This window comes from Haliotis rubra, unplaced genomic scaffold, assembly GCF_003918875.1.
Source record: "Haliotis rubra isolate DU_JTF1 unplaced genomic scaffold, ASM391887v1 Scf1493, whole genome shotgun sequence".
Lineage (NCBI taxonomy): Eukaryota > Metazoa > Mollusca > Gastropoda > Lepetellida > Haliotidae > Haliotis > Haliotis rubra.
This window is the reverse complement of record NW_025765440.1, coordinates 65,434-85,178: the sequence shown is the minus strand read 5'-3', so window position 1 is coordinate 85,178 and position 19,745 is coordinate 65,434. Positions and strand designations below refer to the sequence as shown.

Sequence of the window (19,745 nt, the reverse complement as noted above, 5' to 3'; positions counted from 1 at the left end):
ATGGGAATTGACAGATGTGCATTTAGCTATTAAGCATTACCTGAAAACATTAACAAAACAAAACAGAAGGTAAATGTTTGGGGTTTATTTTGACTTTTATCCCCACCGCATACACAACCCGACATGATAGTGAATGTGAGGCACCGACAAAGTTTTGTTACATTTATTCATATTGAATTAATTCAAATAGAGCAATGTCTCAGTGGCATATTGCGTGTTTAGGCCTCCGGACATCCCATCTGCTCGTAACTGATAGAAGTGAATCCGGTTTCATCGACAAAGCATCCAACGCGTTGTGACACGCCGTCAGTGTTGAACCAGAAAAAGACTTGTTCATTTGAGGCTCCTGCAATACGGACGATGATGTCGCTGCTGTCAACGGTGATGTCGACAACTCTCTGTGGAGACATTGGCACCCACTTGTCAAGTTCACCTTGAATCAGGACCTGATGCCTGTTTCAATGGACAAAACATTTTGCAGTTATATTCTGTGCAGAGTTGCGTCCCCTGGGGCCGCCAGGACCCTGTGAGATGTATGTGTTTGAGATAACCGGCGTTGCATCTCGACCCAAGGAAATCTAAACTGTCAATCAACCCGTAAACCCCAAAACGACCAATACACATAATACTAAGGGGCGCTGGGATAGTCTAGCTCGTCACGCGTATGATCCGGGTTTGATTCCCCACTATGGTACAGTGTGTGAAGCTCTTTTCTGGTGTCCTCCGCGGTGATATTGCTGGAATATTGCTAAAAGTGGCGTAACCTAAACATACTCATTCACTCATATAATGTCATAATTTTAATATTTAGACCAATGTTTAGAAACTAAATTGGTTTCCGGGTTAAAACATGGCCTCCGTATCCTCGGCCGAGCTGAGTCAGATTATCGGTGGTGAAGCTCGGCAACTTGTTTGATTGCAGATAGGTGCTCTCGATATCAATCACCGGATTGCCTGGTACAGGCTCGTTGTCACTGGCTTGTCTATTTCAGACTCGATTATTTACAGTGATTGATGTAATCAGCAATGTCCCATACTATCAACCATCCGATTGATCAAGTCGCCTTTAACGACAAGCAGGTGTTGCGGCAATTGATGCCAATATTAACTCGGGAGCATTAGGCGAGTGTGTGAGTTTAGTTTTGCGCCGCAATATTCAAGCAATATCACGGCGTGGGACACAAGAACTGGCTTCAAGCATTGTAACAATGTGGAAATCGAACCCGGGTCGTCGGCGTGACGAGCGAACGCTGTAAGCACTTAGCTACCCCACTGCCCTTTCTGGAACGACCGCCTCCGTGGTGTAGTGGTTAGAGCGTTCGCCCGGAGAGCGGAAGGTCGCGGGTTCGATCCCCGGCCGCGTCATACCAAAAGACGTTAAAATATGGTACTTGTTGGTCTCTGTCTGGTGCTCTGCATTAATGGGTACAACAAGGACTGGTCGGCTCGGAGTCAGTATAATGTGTCTGAGTGGGGTATTCATGCTTCACTTCGGCATGGTATCTCAGTGGTCTAGCACTATAAAACCAGCTTCAGTCTGGGCTAGTACAAGCAGCCGCACATACACATACACACGCATGCAAGTCGTCATATGAGTGAAATATTCTCAAGCATGACGTTAAACCCAATTTCACCTCACCTTTCTGGAACATGGGGTTCGTAAGATCACTTCATGCCTGCCTGTAAATAACGTTCTTTTCACAACAGTCAAACGGAAAACTAAAGCAGATCAAAATATAAAATATTGCCAACATCATCCTCACCCTCCAAATGGTATAACGGGTGAGACATAGTACAGACAGAAGTCCACCATGGTACAACCACTCAGCAGGAGAGGCTGGGGGTCTGTTAGCAGCTGCACCTTGTTGGGGTCTTTGGCAGAGAACACCATAGAGTTGGGGAACTGGAAGTATATAGGTAAGTCAAATATTCCTGGTTCTTCTTGGGTTCTCTGCATATTGGACAATTATATAATGTAGGAGGTGATGGATGTACGCTGAATCTTCATTACAAAGAGATTACTTTAAAAAAAATCATCTATAACTTTCCCTTTATTCCAAGCGGTACTTCAGAGGAGTAGTCAACAGTTGTCAAAGTGTGGAATTTGCGGTGGTTGAGCATTCTTAAGACCTTTTAAATCCTTTCCTAGTAAAATGTGACTGTAATTAACATGTCCTTGCGTATGTGACATGAGAAAGGGCATGTCATCGTGTCCTGATGACATGTTCATACTTTCAATCACCGGTTGTACACATGGAAACACGCCATTCACTCACACTTTAGGTATCAGGTAAGAGAGACTCATTCTGGGAGACACACCATTCACGCATACTTTAGGTATCAGGTAACAGAGATGATTCATTCTGGGAGACACGCCATTCACGCATACTTTAGGTATCAGGTAACAGAGATTCATACTGGGAGACACACACATTCACTCACACTTAGGTATCAAGGTAACAGAGATTCATTCTGGGAGACACGTCATTCACGCATACTTTAGGTATCAGGTAACAGAGATACATTCTGGGAGACACGCCACTCACTCATACTTTAGGTATCAGGTAACAGAGATACATTCTGGGAGACACGCCATTCACGCATACTTTAGGTATCAGGTAACAGAGATATATTCTGGGAGACACGCCATTCACGCATACTTTAGATATCAGGTAAGAGAGACTCATTCTGGGAGACACACCATTCACGCATACTTTAGGTATCAGGTAACAGAGATGATTCATTCTGGGAGACACGCCATTCACGCATACTTTAGGTATCAGGTAACAGAGATTCATACTGGGAGACACGCCATTCACTCACACTTAGGTATCAGGTAACAGAGATTCAATCTGGGAGACACGTCATTCACGCATACTTTAGGTATCAGGTAACAGAGATACATTCTGGGAGACACGCCACTCACTCACACTTTAGGTATCAGGTAACAGAGATACATTCTGGGAGACACGCCATTCACGCATACTTTAGGTATCAGGTAACAGAGACTTATTCTGGGAGACACGCCATTCACACATACTTTAGGTATCAGGTAACAGAGACTCATTCTGGGAGACACGCCATTCACGCATACTTTAGGTATCAGGTAACAGAGATACATTCTGGGAGACACGCCATTCACGCATACTTTAGGTATCAGGTAACAGAGATACATTCTGGGAGACACGCCATTCACGCATACTTTAGGTATCAGGTAACAGAGGTACATTCTGGGAGACACGCCATTCACGCATGCTTTAGGTATCAGGTAACAGAGATACATTCTGGGAGACACGCCATTCACGCATACTTTAGGTCTCAGGTAACAGAGACTCTTTCTGGGAGACACGCCATTCACGCATACTTTAGGTATCAGGTAACAGAGGTACATTCTGGGAGACACGCCATTCACGCATACTTTAGGTATCAGGTAACAGAGATACATTCTGGGAGACACGCCATTCACGCATACTTTAGGTATCAGGTAACAGAGACTCATTCTGGGAGACACGCCATTCACGCATACTTTAGGTATCAGGTAACAGAGACTCATTCTGGGAGACACGCCATTCACGCATACTTTAGGTATCAGGTAACAGAGATACATTCTGGGAGACACGCCATTCACGCATACTTTAGGTATCAGGTAACAGAGATACATTCTGGGAGACACGCCATTCACGCATACTTTAGGTATCAGGTAACAGAGCTACATTCTGGGAGACACGCCATTCACGCATACTTTTAGGTATCAGGTAACAGAGACTCATTCTGGGAGACACGCCATTCACGCATACTTTAGGTATCAGGTAACAGAGATACATTCTGGGAGACACGCCATTCACGCATACTTTAGGTATCAGGTAACAGAGCTACATTCTGGGAGACACGCCATTCACGCATACTTTAGGTATCAGGTAACAGAGACTCATTCTGGGAGACACGCCATTCACGCATACTTTAGGTATCAGGTAACAGAGATACATTCTGGGAGACACGCCATTCACGCATACTTTAGGTATCAGGTAACAGAGATTCATTCTGGGAGACACGCCATTCACGCATACTTTAGGTATCAGGTAACAGAGATACATTCTGGGAGACACGCCATTCACGCATACTTTAGGTATCAGGTAACAGAGATACATTCTGGGAGACACGCCATTCACGCATACTTTAGGTATCAGGTAACAGAGATTCATTCTGGGAGACACGCCATTCACGCATGGTATCAGGGAGACACGCATTCTGGGAGACACGCCATTCACGCATACTTTAGGTATCAGGTAACAGAGACTTATTCTGGGAGACACGCCATTCACGCATACTTTATGTCTCAGGTAACAGTCGTCATATGAGCGAAATATTCTCAAGCACGACGTTAAACCCAATTTCACCTCACCTCAGGTAACAGAGATTCATTAGAAGGAACAAGAAAATATGCTATGAAACGAGATCCAGTTTAACAACCACACGTTCTGTCCCAGTAGAGTCAAACTAAAATTTTAAATTTTAAATTAAACTATACAGTGAACAATCAAGGTTTTATATATGATTTATAACATCATGTATGCGAGTGTAAAGTATTTTTCTTGACAGGTACCCCTCCATGTCTTACCCCTTGGAACCCCGCCATACACGGGGTCATGTTGTAGCTTCCTTGAAGGTCAGCAGCAAGGACGATGCCGTATTTGTTGTTGCCACCGAAGTCAGAATATGTTGACCACACCTCGCCATCTGGACCTTCAAAATCGTCCCATGCCAGCTGAAGATGAACGTCAGGATAATCGTTAAGGACCATCATGTACATTTTAAATGGGATGCAAAAAATGTGGGAAACAAGTTGATTCACCCTCCGTTGCAACATAAAAAAAAATGTTATGCCCATGCCAGCAAAAGACAAATAAGCGAGAACCATCTACTTGAAATTTGTTTCTCAATTTGATCCTAAACATGTTAGAAACATCTGATTTGCTCTCCGACTTTAAAAATATAAAACGGTAACTTCTTTGTGTAAACCCTGGAAACTTTTGTTTTGTTCCTGCTTTCAGAGAGAGACCAAAATATAAACAGTCCATATGTTTTTCGTTGTCTTTTCTATTTCTACATTAAAAATAATTTTATCTATAAAATGCAAGGGAAACTGACTTTATCTCCGGTTTAATAGAAAAAGTAATTGTTCACTGGAAATGCTAAAATGTAATGTTCTGAAAATTGCTTTTTGTCTCAGATGGAGTGCCTACCCTTCTGATCATGTTGTCTATAGCTGTGGCGGGTCTGGATGGCTTAAGGATCAGTCCGTCCGAATTAACGCTCCTGAAAACAGTGTTGGTTTATATTTTCTTAATAATAACCATGAGTCCAAATAAAGAAAATATCGAAAATGTGAATTGTCAGTTTCTGTGTTGTGAGTCCCAAGTTATGAAACAGAGCAATATTAATTATGGAAATATCGTTTACTACACCACCACATCCAACATCACATACATTTCGTGATGGTGTGACAGGAAGCACATGAAGCTGAAACTACAATATAAAAGTTACAAATGATTATCTTTTAATCATAGCCTAAACCTAAAATAACCTTAAAGGTGCCTTTTCATGTCTTTTAAATTTCTCGATTCACATTCGGAAACATTTAGTACTGTTAGCATGTCCTGTCTCTTCTTCGTAAGTTTTATAAGATTAAAATATGTACAAGATTTACAAATTGTACCTCATTATGTTTTGACAGTAGGTTGTTCAACTCGTACCATTAAACCATATTCTAAATTGGTTCATGGAATTCATAAAATATACCTCTGAATGATCAAACTGTATAAACATATATTTTCCGACTCTACATACTTCATTATGATGGTCTTGTTGAATTTGCCGATCATGTCACTTGGTCCGACAGGCCCCGTGCTGAGAGTGGCCACCACTGCGTTCAACTCCGTGTATGGTTCTTGTGCGCCTGTGTTGAAGAAACGTATCCATCAACCCCCTAACTCAGATAAGCGCCTAAACAAACAACTCTTTCTTAAAAATGCCTCACATGTCTGTTATTAGGGAATAGCGAACCGGTACGAAACAGATAACCCGGCATATCTAATTTCATGGATACTACATAAATGGATACACAAACATCTTACTTACACACAGACACAGACAGATAGACACATACATACACCATAGTCACACATACTGACACATACAAGCTCAGAGACACACACTCGCACAGTCACCTATAAACACACACACACACACACACACACACACACACTCACTCAGTTACACACACACACAAACTCATAGTTCAAATCTGTTTATGCATAAATTTGATTTCCGACTCAAAACAAGCTTTACAATGTATGCAGTATTTTCCAAACAGATACCTTTGTAAGGACTACCAGGCTGAACCGTCGTGGTCCAGAAGTTGTCTTTGAATGGAGCGATGCCAATAGCCCGGGCAAACACAGAGGTGACGCCGATACGCCATTGCTGGGTGCCAGGATGGTAGTCACCGCTGGCCCTTGCCTGTCGAGTGAGTGAGTGATTATTTTGTTTGTTTGTTTGTTTGTTGTTTAACGCTGCATTTGTGATACGATGACATGTGTCAACCACAATAGCGAGCCTGACCACCCAACCCCGTTAGTCTTTTAGGACAAGCATTGGTTGCTGATGTCCAGTTCTAATCCAGGCCCCGATTTCTCGAAACAAATGTAAGTTTTTACTCAAATTTCAAACTGAGTTTGACAATTTGAAACAGCTGATTTTTTCACTCAACTGCATTTTTAAAATAAAAAAAGCCCAAACAACTTAAGTGATCTTTCCACCAAACTCAAACTGTCTACTATGTTTGAGTTTAATATCAATTTCAGTTTATTCTAGAAAATGCATTTTCTCAAATTTGAGTCAAAACTCAGACTTAAGCTTGTTTCGAGAAATCGGGGCGAGATGTTCCCGGGCAACAATATGTATACAGGTAGGAAAGGCAGAAATGAACTTTCCAAAAGATCTGTTTTAATTTAACTGCTCTTTAGTCATTAGGTTATCTTCCCTGAACCGAAAAATTATCAAGTACATACATTCACAAACTGTTGTGTAAAATGTTCCGTACAACAATTGTCTACCTGTGTTACAGTAGGGATGGAGATGCCTTGGAGTAAGTGTCGACTGTTGGCCATACAGTACTGTATCGTCACACCGTTCTTGGCAGCCCCACGCCCCATCTGGTTGAGCCACATTTCTCCCAGGTAAGCATCGTAGGTGAGGGAAGGAACGTCGGCGAACTCCACGTTTAGCCAGTCCTGAAGTGACGAAGGACATGCTTTGGATGTAGAGGTATCAAATCAAATTGAATGTATTCTATTTAGCATTATAAAATTGATGGACAGTGTTCAACACAAATGAATAAATGTTGAACGAGTTTCTACCATAAATATATGTTTTTGGTGGGAACCACTGCCTTCACAATTGGCATCGGTCACAAACACGCAAAGGCAGGTCAATTGTTAACCAGAAAATACAAAACAAATGCCCACCTGCTCATACGTCAGAAGACCCCATTTCCGACCATTGGAGATAAGATCGTCCCAAAATGTCTGAAAACAGAAGTAAAGCATGTACATAATAGTAAGGAAAATGAAAAGAAATTCTACCGGGAGAATGCAATTTTTTAATCCTGCATTTTGACTGGACCGCTGGTATCATACAGACTACGTCATACACTGCGTCTCCGTGTACGTGTGTGAAATACGCATCACGTCGGAAAACGCACGTTAAATCTCAAAATCATCATCATCACCAGCATGCGTGTTATTGATACTGTATCTCTAAACGAATGCCAATATTCCCGGTGGCCTCGTTACTGAAGCAAACATCAGTCCAACTATTAGACCAATACAAACTTAGAATGATGAAGGAATTCTACAGAGAGCCTGATTTGCTCTATGAATATTCAATTGTTTCGTAACCTTGCTCTTCCCGTTAATGTTGAACTTCGTGAAATCCTGAAACTAATTTAGCAGAATTATCATCCTCTGTGGCCAGGGTTCTCATTCAGGAAAACCTCCTCATATCCCTGGATCCATCTCCCTCATTCTCGCAACAAGTACCAACCTTTAATTTTCATTCCTCAGATTTGCTACGCTGCTCTGTCTAACGGACCAATGAGAATGCCATTTACGAGCGACCCTCATTGGTTGGCGATATCAGCAACATGTTGGCCAGTCCCAATGTTAACTTTGTGAGAATTTCAGCATTGGAACATCACTGATTGGTGCGCAACAGGAAGCCTTAAAATTCTTTAACATGGTGATGTTTTACGTCAGCTACCCTCAGCCAAATCCTTGTTCATCTGGACGTTTGATAGGTTCGTAAAATGTTCAAAAAACAGATCGCAAGAACCATCTGTCTGTACTTGTTTAAGTTACTAAAGCATGGTGAAATCGGGAAAGGATGAATTGAAAAGATGAACTGTAAAATGTTTTACTTTCATTGATGCCATATTTTGGTAATCGGAATGTCTCACGATTTAAAGGAACCTTTCTTAATGAATCCGCCAGACTTGTCTATTGTAGCGAAATAAGACCCGGGTTGAACTCCCCAAATGGGTACAATGTATGAAGTCTATTTCTGGAATATTGTTGGAATATTGCTAAAAGCCGTGTAAAACTATGCACGCTCTCCTTCTGTGTAGATTTGTACTTAGGCGATGGTAAGTAAAGCAACGGTAGCAGCCAACCACAAACCTCTGTTATACTGTATCGATCCTCATTTTTTTAACTTGAATCCCCCATGACAACATAGGCCGCAAGAAACTAACAAAAGGAACCGAGATGGAAGAATCTAAACAGTTTGTCCAATTAACATAATTACCTGGTCAATAGGAAGGGCTTTGTTGTTTTCAACAAGGAAAGCATATTTTCCACCATTCTGCTTTGCATATGTTGTGTCACTTGCCCTGCAGTGACAAAGAGTCGATGTTAAAAAACAACAACATCTAATTTGGTCTCTGTCTTGTTTGCCTGTCTGTCTGTCTGTCTGTTTGTTTGTTTGTTTGTTTGTCTGTTTGTTTGTTTGTTTGTCTGTTTGTTTGTTTGTTTAATGTTACACTCAGCAATATTCCAGCTTAATGATGGCTGTTTTTAAAAAAAACCTGGACCAGACAATCCAGTGATTGACATCATGAACATCGATCTGCGCAAATGAATTACGATGACATACATCAACCATCTCCGCTTGACTGACCGATGCCGTTATTCGCCTCTTAAGACAAGTATGGGTTGCTGAAATTCAAATCAAACTTAGTGTTATAAATCTTGCATGTCGTATCTCAGACATCTTTTGTACTTACCAGTATCTATTATGGGCTGAAATTGGGAGTCCCGTTTTATTGTAAAGCCACCTGGAATACAAAACATTCACTGAACCCTCATTAATGTGGACACGTCGCTTAAGCGTTACTGGAAACTGTTATTTTACCGAAACATATCAAGAATTTTGTTGTGAATTGAAGGGTGTGTTTAGTATCCAGACGTAGTGTATGTGAGGATGTCTCCGAGAACGGCTTTTGTTTTCGTTTTAGAGATTCTGTACAACGTACTGCATGCCGTTAGGGAACACTTCAGGAGTGCTCTCCCATGTCTTGACTCCATCCCCAACACCTTTGTAGTACCACCAGGAGTCGAACTGCAGGTATCTGAAGCAGAGTGAGTGAGTGAGTAAGTTGTTGAGTGATTGAGTGAGTGATTGAGTGAGTTGTTGAGTGAGTGGTTGAGTGAGTCAGTGAGTTTCATTCCACTCGCTATCAGACAGTTGTTCAGTAATTCCACAGCCTGTTGCGTATGGAACTTGAAATTGAAAAGTTCTTGCAGGGGCTATCGTACAATGTATAGAACGTCAACTCCAACAAGTTGTTATCGATAACATGCCGAAACGCATCCTTCTGAGCTTAAAAGGCAAAATAGTAATGAGATGTGTTTTAATGGATCAATAGATCAATAAAAAAAACCTGTTCGTTGGCATGACCTTCCCGACCATAAGCACTCACCACTCACACAGTTGGCACTGCTACGCAGGCATTTGTAGGTATACAGATCGTGACTGGAATATATTCAATACAGTCCATGTAAGAATTCAGCAGTCAACAAGTCTAGATTACTGCTTTTTCGGAGCATAAAGAAAATATTCAGGCTCGTTTTCATTACATATCTTTATCTATATATACATATCTTTAATATAATTCAACAACTGTTTCTCCAATATTTTCATTTTGGAGACATTATCTCCAACATTATCTATTATAAATCCAAATGGAAATGGAGGTTGTACTTACTTAAAGCCTACAATTATTTATTGGAATGATCTATATCTCATTCAGATACTAGATGTCTAACGAATTATGGTAAGTATCACAGTTACATCATATGGACAAATAAAAATGGAGATTACATAAAATACAATCTACCTATTTGATTATATGATTTATTGATAAGCTCTACCGTGCCGGTATGTGGCCTTGTGCATAGAGCGCAGGTCACAAATCAGGTGATGTTAAGCAACTTTGATCACGAGAGTTCTTGGATGGGTGACTGTCTTTGGCAGCTTGACTTACTGAGAGTTTCTAGGACTTCTGTCCTGCCCCAAAACGAAGAAGAACACCTGAAATCTCACCGTGGGCAAGCGAGTTTGTTCAAATTTGCTTCTATTCATCCAGGAGAAAATGGGCACCGGTGGTCAATTATCTCAAGGGTTTCCTTGATGGAAATGAAGGTAACCACCCACCTGAAGGGTATCCATGCTTCCTTGATGAAGGTAACCACCTACGTGAATGGTATCCATGCTTCCTTGATGGAACTGAAGGTAACCACCTACCTGAAGAGTATCGCTGCTTCCTTGATGGAACTGAAGGTAACCACCTACCTGAATGGTATCCATGCTTCCTTGATGGAACTGAAGGTAACCACCTACCTGAAGGGTATCCATGCTTCCTTGATGGAACTGAAGGTAGCCACCTACCTAAAGGGTATCCATGTTTCCTTGATGGAACTGAAGGTAACCACCCACCTGAAGGGTATCCATGCTTCCTTGATGGAACTGAAGGTAACTATCTACCTGAAGGGTATCCATGCTTCCTTGATGGAACTGAAGGTAACCACCTACCTGAAGGGTACCCATGCTTCCTTGATGGAACTGAAGGTAACCACCCACCTGAAGGGTATCGCTGCTTCCTTGATGGAACTGAAGGTAACCACCTACCTGAAGGGTACCCATGCTTCCTTGATGGAACTGAAGGTAACCACCTACCTGAAGGGTATCCATGCTTCCTTGATGGAACTGAAGGTAACCACCTACCTGAAGGGTATCCCTGTTTCCTTGATTGCGATGGCAAGGTCCAGGATAGTATCCTGGTAGTTCTTCTGAGGTTCAGTGTTATAATAGTAATACGCCCCTGAAAACACAGGATCTTTGCCATAGTACAACCAGTATTACTTTGTGAGCTTGATCAAACAATAGTGGAATGTCATGGAACAGGTTGTGATCAGTCTATTGTAGAGAAGTTTGAGTGTCAACCAATATATATATATATATTGAATGGATCGACTAGAGAAGGAGCACCAGTTCGGAGAGCTTTCCTACCGTTATCTGTCCAGTATCCCAGATAGTTGTTGGTGAAATCTGACTTGACAAAACTGTTGTCTCTTTCGTACATCTTCTGTAAAATCTGACCCCAGCTGACGAATCCCTGAGACAGAGATATGAACATTATAACTAGTACACACAAAAAAGTTTGGGTACATACATATATCAAATTAATTTGAATTTAGATTATGTTTTTAAATGAAATAAATGGTAAGTTCCATTATGGTGTTTTGATATCATTTCAATTGATATTAATAGGGTCTATTATCGTTATTAATTAAAAAAAACCCCCGCAAACCAGCATCTAAAACTTTACAATCACCATAAAGCTTCATTGCCTTTTTTTTCTATTGACATTATCTAGCAAGTGATCAGCATCATTATATTCAATCCATATAACTGTGTTGATATCTAATCAACTAATCATTAGTAACATAAAAACAATGACACAATTTCCACCAGCCGTCTACGTTGCGCGATTCAATTAGTGATGATTCAGCGAAATGGTCAGCCTATCCTTCTCCGGACACAATAAACTTGCACATGTTTTACGTGTAATAAGCGTTTTTGACCTTGGATACAGCGTTCCCGGGGACTGGAAGGTCGATACTGGCCAAAAGACGTTACAATATTTAACGTGACAAGCATCAATTCATTCAACCTTCTTTGTCTATTATAATTTGCACTAAACTTGACCTGCAATGCTAGATCAAAGACACAAGTGTCTCCATCAGGTATATCTAGGTTCACCGTGATCGTCCTGTCCTTCATGTCCCGATAACATATCTATCACTGAAACCTCTACCCAACCTTTGCTCCACAGATTGACTATGTTCTTATATTCTTCAGTATATTTGTCGTTAACCCATACTCGGTAATATTGAAACTATACTACTCCAGTTTTTATAGGGATATTATTTTGTACCATGACACAAAAATGATTCGTTAATTTCTTAAGTGTATATCATATTATATCACTACTACCCAGTCAAAAGTGGAGTCTGACAACGGCCTATAGAAATCGACTCTTCAATTTACAATGACTCGCAAACTCAGTCTTGGAGTCTGACCATCCGATCCCCCAAGTCGAGCATCCGATCCCCTTTGTACCCCTTTATGCGGCCGTACTTTGTATGGCTATTGGGGACCGCTTTAAATCCAGATTCCTATTCCTATGTATCTGTCACATTATCCTTTGACATACATTACGTTCATTTATAATCATGTTTATTTTCAACAAATTAATTATTTTAAAAAGTTGACACCAGTTCATAACTCACCTTGTTGATACCTTGGTTGCTGTAGAAGAGAATGGTACTGGTTTCAAAACCAGGCGTAATATCAGAGACTCCACCCATGATGCCCCAGTAAAGGTTGTTTCCGGTGCTGGAGGTTTGGTACCAAAGATTGGCGGCCATGAAGGTACTGGCTGGGGACAGGATGAGGGTGTTGGCGGTCTTGACCCGGTCAAATATAGCGAGGGGGCCACTTCTGATGCCGGAGGTAATCTTCATTTTGGGGCCAAATCTGAAATAATGAAACAAATCTAAAATAATAACAATATTAACACCGTCAAACAAAATGTATAAGACGTGCTTGGTCTAGGGGTCTAAGACAACAGATTTCACTGTGCAGAGGTATCTCTCTTAAATGTGACGGGATTCGATTATGTAAATGGGTGTCCTGCGCCATATATTGGCCACATACTGGATGTAACTGACGAAATGGTTTAAGCCAACACCATCATTAATTCCCTTTGAGAAAACAACACGTACTGTCCGAAAGCTTTGCTGCTGTCGCCGTACATGTCGCCGCCGTAGGACATGTACCCAAGGGGGGCAGTCGCCTCCTCCACAACAAACCCAGGGAAGCCAGCTATGGTTTCATCAACTGATGGCGCCTGAGTGGCATTGGTCTGGGTTAGGTAAGTCTGTGGAAAAAACCCCCACAAAGTTAAGTTAGCGCATGTCCATAATGAGTATGACAGATTCTGTGAATGCATTTTAATGTGAAAACGGTTTATTGTGTCATTAGAGGTTATAAATGTGCCTGGAAGGGCTTTTTTCTTGACTTTCTTAACTTTACATTTGTTCGTAAAACGCAAAAACGACGTGAATTCTTAAGAAAACAGCTGCGATAGGTAGCCTTTGTGGTTATAGTGTTTGCTCGTCACACCGAAGGCTCGGGTTTGCTTCTCCAAGAGAAAACAATATGTGGGTCGAATTTCTGCCATAATATCGGTCGGATAGAGTCCAAAGCGGCAACTACGGCCCCCAATATCCGCCGTAATCTAGGTGGAATAGTGCCAAAAGCGGCAAATGAAATCTCCCATTTACGCCGTAATCTAGCGCCATTATTCAGGTGTGTGAACCATCTGTATGTTACTGAGTCATTTCAAATTGCATTAATAATCATCATACATGTATATATGCGATAAGTATACGTAATACAAACGTATGCATTTCTTAACCCCTTTGAAGAAATTCATTTTGGAACAATATTTTCGAAAAGTCTTAATGGAGGGAAGTTTAAGTCAAAAACAAACACAGCTGATACACTGGTTAATACGCTTTTCATTTCAACTGTTCTGTCCGGAGTGCCTGAACGAAAAGGTCTGCTTTGAACTAAATGAACGCAAAATGAGCTAAACCACACAAGTGGAAAGTCAAACATGTTTGATGAACAGAAATTGTTCAGGTGGATTGTAAGATGAGAAGATATCTAGCTGCTACATTTGTTGATAGGCTTTTCATATTAACCTTTTATTTCACAGTCCATTTCACAAATAGTCTTGTTCAAACCAAAAGATCGCAAATGGAGCTATTGGAAAGGCAAACCTGTTTGAAGAGCAGAAATTGTTCAGGTGGGTTGTTGTAGGAGAAGATACTTGGGTCGGGGGTGTAGACGTAGATGCTGGCTAGAAAGCGGCACGTGCTGGCTTGGTAGAGGAAGTTGGTGGCCTGCCATTTGCCGATGAAGTCGGATCCAGATGTTCCTGTGGTCTCCAGAAGCTTCAAGGAGCCATCGGCGGTGCTGAACACCTGCTTGTTGACTCTAACGAACGTCGGTGCGCTTTGCAACCAGACGTTTCCCTGGACGGCGATGCTGTAGCTACCGTTGGTGTTGACGTTGATGGTAAAGCTGTCACCCTTTGTGCTAGCTGAAGCAGTTGCGAATATTGACCCTTTTGACATACATTATAAAAATATTTTGCATAATATTTTGGCTCGGTGTCTTGACAGGATAAATATTCCAGCTGCATGACGGCGGTCTGTAAATAATCGAGCCTGAACAAGACAATCCAGTGATCAAGAGCATGAGCATCGATCTACGTCAATGGGATACGATGTGTCAACCAGGTCAGCAAGCCTGACCACCCGATCCCGTTAGTCGATTCTTATGACAAGCATGAAGCAAATGAACTTTACAAAATTATGCAAAGTGATCGCCCGAGTATCGGTATCGGTGTCTCCATGATCTGCCCAGATTCCATATCGTGTAAATTTGCAAAATGAAGGAATTTATATAAATTGAACACCACATATCAGTTTTGACACCTGGTGCTAGGGAAAAGAGCAAGTAAGGGTCAATGCCTTCCAGTCGCATATGCCATTTGATTGATTATTTCCCAGTCGCTGTTTTGTGAAATTAGAAAACAAATCACATTTATGACCTGTTGGGATCATTGTTAGGATATCACTTCATGATCACGTTGCGTTGATGGGCCAATAAGAAAATTCTGAAGCCGTATGGCGGCTAAAAGCTATGAATGACTGTCACACAGATATACTCATGGAAACGAATAAGGTAACACATGAATATACAAGTGTTCTTTCATTTATTTCCAGATTTTCACCCACAGTGCAATACATACCTTGTGAGGAAACCTGGAAAGTACACTTGTACTTTCATGTGTTCCCTTATTTGTTTCCATGAGTATATATGAAACCGTACATATGTCTAGGCACTTGTGAACTAGCAACTGACACGTTTTAACTTGAAGCACGTGACGACACAGGTTCACCGTTCATGTACACCCCTCCACCCTGGGGTGGCTGAGTACAGGACCTATCAACACGTTAAGTCCCGGGCGACCCGCTATAAGGTAACTTATACCGCTGTGTATCAATCATTCGAAATGTTCATTATGCTGTTTTGTGTTCATGGCAGGAGAGCTTAGTTCGATTACGTTTGATAACATAAAATACTTCATGTAAAATACTTTAAATTTTGTCAGTAGCGTTTTAACAAGTGTCCAAGTCAAACTCTCCCAGAAGGATGACAACTGGAAAATAAAATATTACCCTCTGCCCCGGTAACCTTAAAACTCTCCGCCGAGAAGCTGTATCGCTAACAATCGTATGACGTCATAATATGTTTATTTCTTTAATAGGCCAACGGCCAACATGACAAATACATCATACATACTTTCAAAAGCGCATTGCCAACATTTGCCTCCCCTTCCCCCCCCACCCAACCCAACCCACTTGCAAAGACCTTTCGTGACAGAAGATAGCACTAGGAAGGAAAAAAAACAAAACATTCATGGGTAATATGACGCATGCAGTGCAAGGAGTACGAAAACCGTTCGATAAGCTGTTTTTGAGTTCACTATACACACATTTATTTTACCGACTTTCACTGCTTTATTTAAACTATTTTAAACATTGAATCGTTTGCACACTCAATTTAAACAAAATTAACCATTTTCATTGCAGTTTTAAACTTGTCAGAATGTGTTTCACTGATTTTAAAAATCCAGTCGAGAGGCAGACGCCATTTTGTTTACATGTCATATAGTCAGTAACGATCTTCAAAATTAAATAAAATAATATTATGTACATTTAACATGGCAGTAAGATAAATACGTTGTATGCTTCTCGCTCGGGTAATACGGTCTGATGTACGCCTTTTTGTAGCAGTGTTATCCCTCGCCTACTGGCTCTGGTGACACTGCTACAAAGAGGCGTACATCAGAACGCATTACTCTCGAGAGAAGCATACAACTTATAGTATTTAGCCAAGGAGCAATATCCAAATGTCGGGAGCAACTAAAGTAACACGTGACCTAATTACGTCACTGTGGAATTCCCTTCTGCACACGACACCGCTGTTATAACTACCTTATATGATCAGGTGACGCTTAAATACATAGAACGATTATGTGATCTGAAACGTCAACACAGATGACAATCAGTCTCGATGATCTGCCGGAACTGACTTCAATAGGTGTAAAGAGCAAAATGTTGTCACAAAATTAAAGGACATCTGAAACGATTCCACAACGCTTGCAATGAGCTCTCATGGTTAACTTAAACAGATGTGCAGTGTGGAAATACAATGAAAACCAAGACGTATGTCAACGGAAATATGATACAATCAAATACAGAACACCAACCTCCAGAGCACAGAAGAATGACAGCTACGAGGAGAAAACCGACATCCATCTTCATCACCGACACCCACAGCAGTGTTCTAAGATCAGATGATCTTCACGCTCCTGAACATTATCTTCACCTTGACCTCGACCTTGACCCCAAGAGCCCTTTAAGGAATGATCCTATCTATATTCTATTGTAACTTCATGGGCAATTTGCAAAGAAACGTTCATGTTATATTAGAATAAAATATGCAGTGTTGGAAATATAATTCCATGCTTAGTATCAATAAAGTTTAATTTTGTAACTGATATCGGTGTTATTACTGACCGCTATTGACCTACATCTATATCAGGACTTCAGATGGAGTTTATCTCGATGGCGAATTCTATACTGATACGTGGTCATCTATAAATATAGGTTATCGTTATGCTTATGTTTGCACAATCTATATTGGATGTGAAATCTGTCAGAATAACGAACGTTTAGGTAACAAGTGTAGCTTATTTGTATACACCTACATGTATGCTAACCCTTTCTCCAAGATTTCGTTGTTATCATGTATTCCCACACTAGATTTTCTAAACATTCCTTCACCTAGCAGGAATACGTTGATTAAACGTCTTTGAAACATTCGTATAATAACTTGAATTGTCTACATATATATCCATTTGCGATGTTTACCGTATATTTGACAAAGGTCACCAAAAAATATTTAAAAAATAATAAAATAAATAAATAAATAAACTGCTGGGATATTGTCGATAAAAACGAAAGTTTACTCATGATGAAAGTCTGTATAGAAATGTATTGATTGGGCATTTCATGAGGGGAAAAACAGGGGCTACGTTCGAACAGAGACATGCATGTGGAAATGCTCATTGTTTCAGTTTAGGAACCAAACATAACAAAGCCAAACTTGTAACTTGTGCATCGCAAACACATGCACGAGGAACTATACCCAAAAGAGCCACTATTTAACTTTCGGGGGCGCGGTGGGCGAGCTGGCTGAGGTGCCATGCTAGTGATCCAGCGAGGTTGAGGTGTCGGGATCGAGCCCACCTGTGACCGGGTGTAAAAACCTTGGAGTCAATTTTTGTGTGCAGACTCTTTCAGTGTTGTCACAACCCCTGTAGTGTACAGTACACAACCCTGTGCACTTAAAAGAACCCACGAATCCGTTGGTATATGACCAGATGGTGACCACATGAATACGTGCAAACACCTAGTTGCGGGTACAGCAACGTGCAGTGAATTTGGACAAAGTACTGTGACTATGTGTCCCAGTCCACCCAGCTATGAATGGGTACCTCGTTAAGATGAGAAAGCCTATTGTATACGTCCCAGGGAGTTGAGATTGATAATGCGATGTGCCGTTGAGATTGACATCCAATGATCGAGGGTAAAATACCAACCCCTTGAGCATGCACTAGTTGCCTGGATATGTGCGCTATATAAATATAATAAAAGAAAAAATATTGATTGAAGTATATTTCCTTTGTTGAATCCTATCATTTACAATCACTGTAGTCATAAAATCACACGATGCATCCTCCTTTACCTTGGGCTTGTTATGAAGACGATGGATCTCAAACACTGTCAGGAGTCAGAGAAGTTAGAAAACTATGGACAAAGTAACTGTTAAGGAGATAAAGATTCTGACACTACTTCCAAATTGAATCTTATACGTATGGAATCCTTGAAGGGACATCGTCGCTATGTCGTATTGTTGCTCTTACAAAAACAGGCAGTACGTTGCAAAATGCCACAACGCGACATTATCGCCATTGGTCGCATTGTCGCTATGTCGTATTATGGCGCTTTGAATAATATTTATTTTTATTCAACATGTCTCTCGGTCACTGTGTGGTAATACCGTTAAGTATTTGTGTTCAGCTGTTACCTTTGACGCCTATATCTCCATTATTAATTCCAATATTTTGCCATTCGTGTTTTCCCTACTTCAACAGTCCTTCATTGGGTTTCAATGAGATGGAGTGTGGTTGTCTTTTCCGAGGTCTGCGCTTCTCCATGCAATACGGTAAAGGACATACTCGCGATCTCGTCCTTTTGATCAACATGATTGGATCACGATTTTCCACTTTGAAGTCTCCTGATTTATCGTGTCCGGGTATGAACTAGCATAACCTATGACACTACAATCCTTACAGGTGTGTTTACCAATACCCAAAATATATGTCTCAGATACATATTTCAAGAAGAGATTACCAGTTTCAATTTCTCGTCTCCAGCCAAACCTTGTTTATATTGTTAGTTGTTTAATGCTGCAAATAATCGAGTCCGGATCCAGTGATCAACAGCATGATCGTCGATCTACGCAATTGGGATACGATGACATGTGTGTTTTGTTTGTTTGTTTGTTGTCGTTCAACGCCACAACGCCATTATTTAAGCTATATGGCGGGGATATGAAAATAATCGAGTCGTGACCAGACAATGCAGTGATCAACAGCATGATCATCGATTGGGATACAATGACATGTGTCTGCCAAATCAGGAAGCCTGACACCCGATCGCGGATGTGCTTTTGCTAATTATAATGTCACATTAATTAACTTTTAGTTGTTATGGGTCACAAAAGTTTAAAGCGCTGGGTGTGGATTTGAACTCACACCTTGACCTTGGGCTGTGTGTTTTCGCTTGTTGAGTGTAGGCTTGGGAGTTGCCTCCCCTTTGTTTTGCTTCCGTTGTTTTCGGTGGAAGACAGTGCGATTCCAG

At 41.0% G+C, this 19,745-nt stretch overlaps 1 protein-coding gene across 1 annotated transcript; it reads right to left on the bottom strand.

Annotated features, from left to right (window-relative positions):
- Positions 1 to 65: 65 nt before the first annotated feature.
- On the bottom strand, positions 66 to 17,129 carry LOC124270048. Its single transcript, XM_046705071.1, has 17 exons — positions 17,027 to 17,129; positions 14,466 to 14,788; positions 13,404 to 13,558; positions 12,909 to 13,155; positions 11,626 to 11,731; positions 11,341 to 11,437; positions 9,590 to 9,685; positions 9,341 to 9,391; positions 8,863 to 8,947; positions 7,527 to 7,586; positions 7,116 to 7,292; positions 6,378 to 6,519; positions 5,848 to 5,956; positions 5,244 to 5,316; positions 4,619 to 4,765; positions 1,764 to 1,903; positions 66 to 453 (listed from the first exon to the last, which is right to left on the bottom strand). Exons 1-17 carry the CDS (start codon positions 17,079 to 17,081, stop codon positions 219 to 221), a joined length of 2,298 nt encoding a protein of 765 aa, XP_046561027.1. The 5' UTR covers positions 17,082 to 17,129; the 3' UTR covers positions 66 to 218.
- Between the last annotated feature and the right edge of the window lie 2,616 nt (positions 17,130 to 19,745).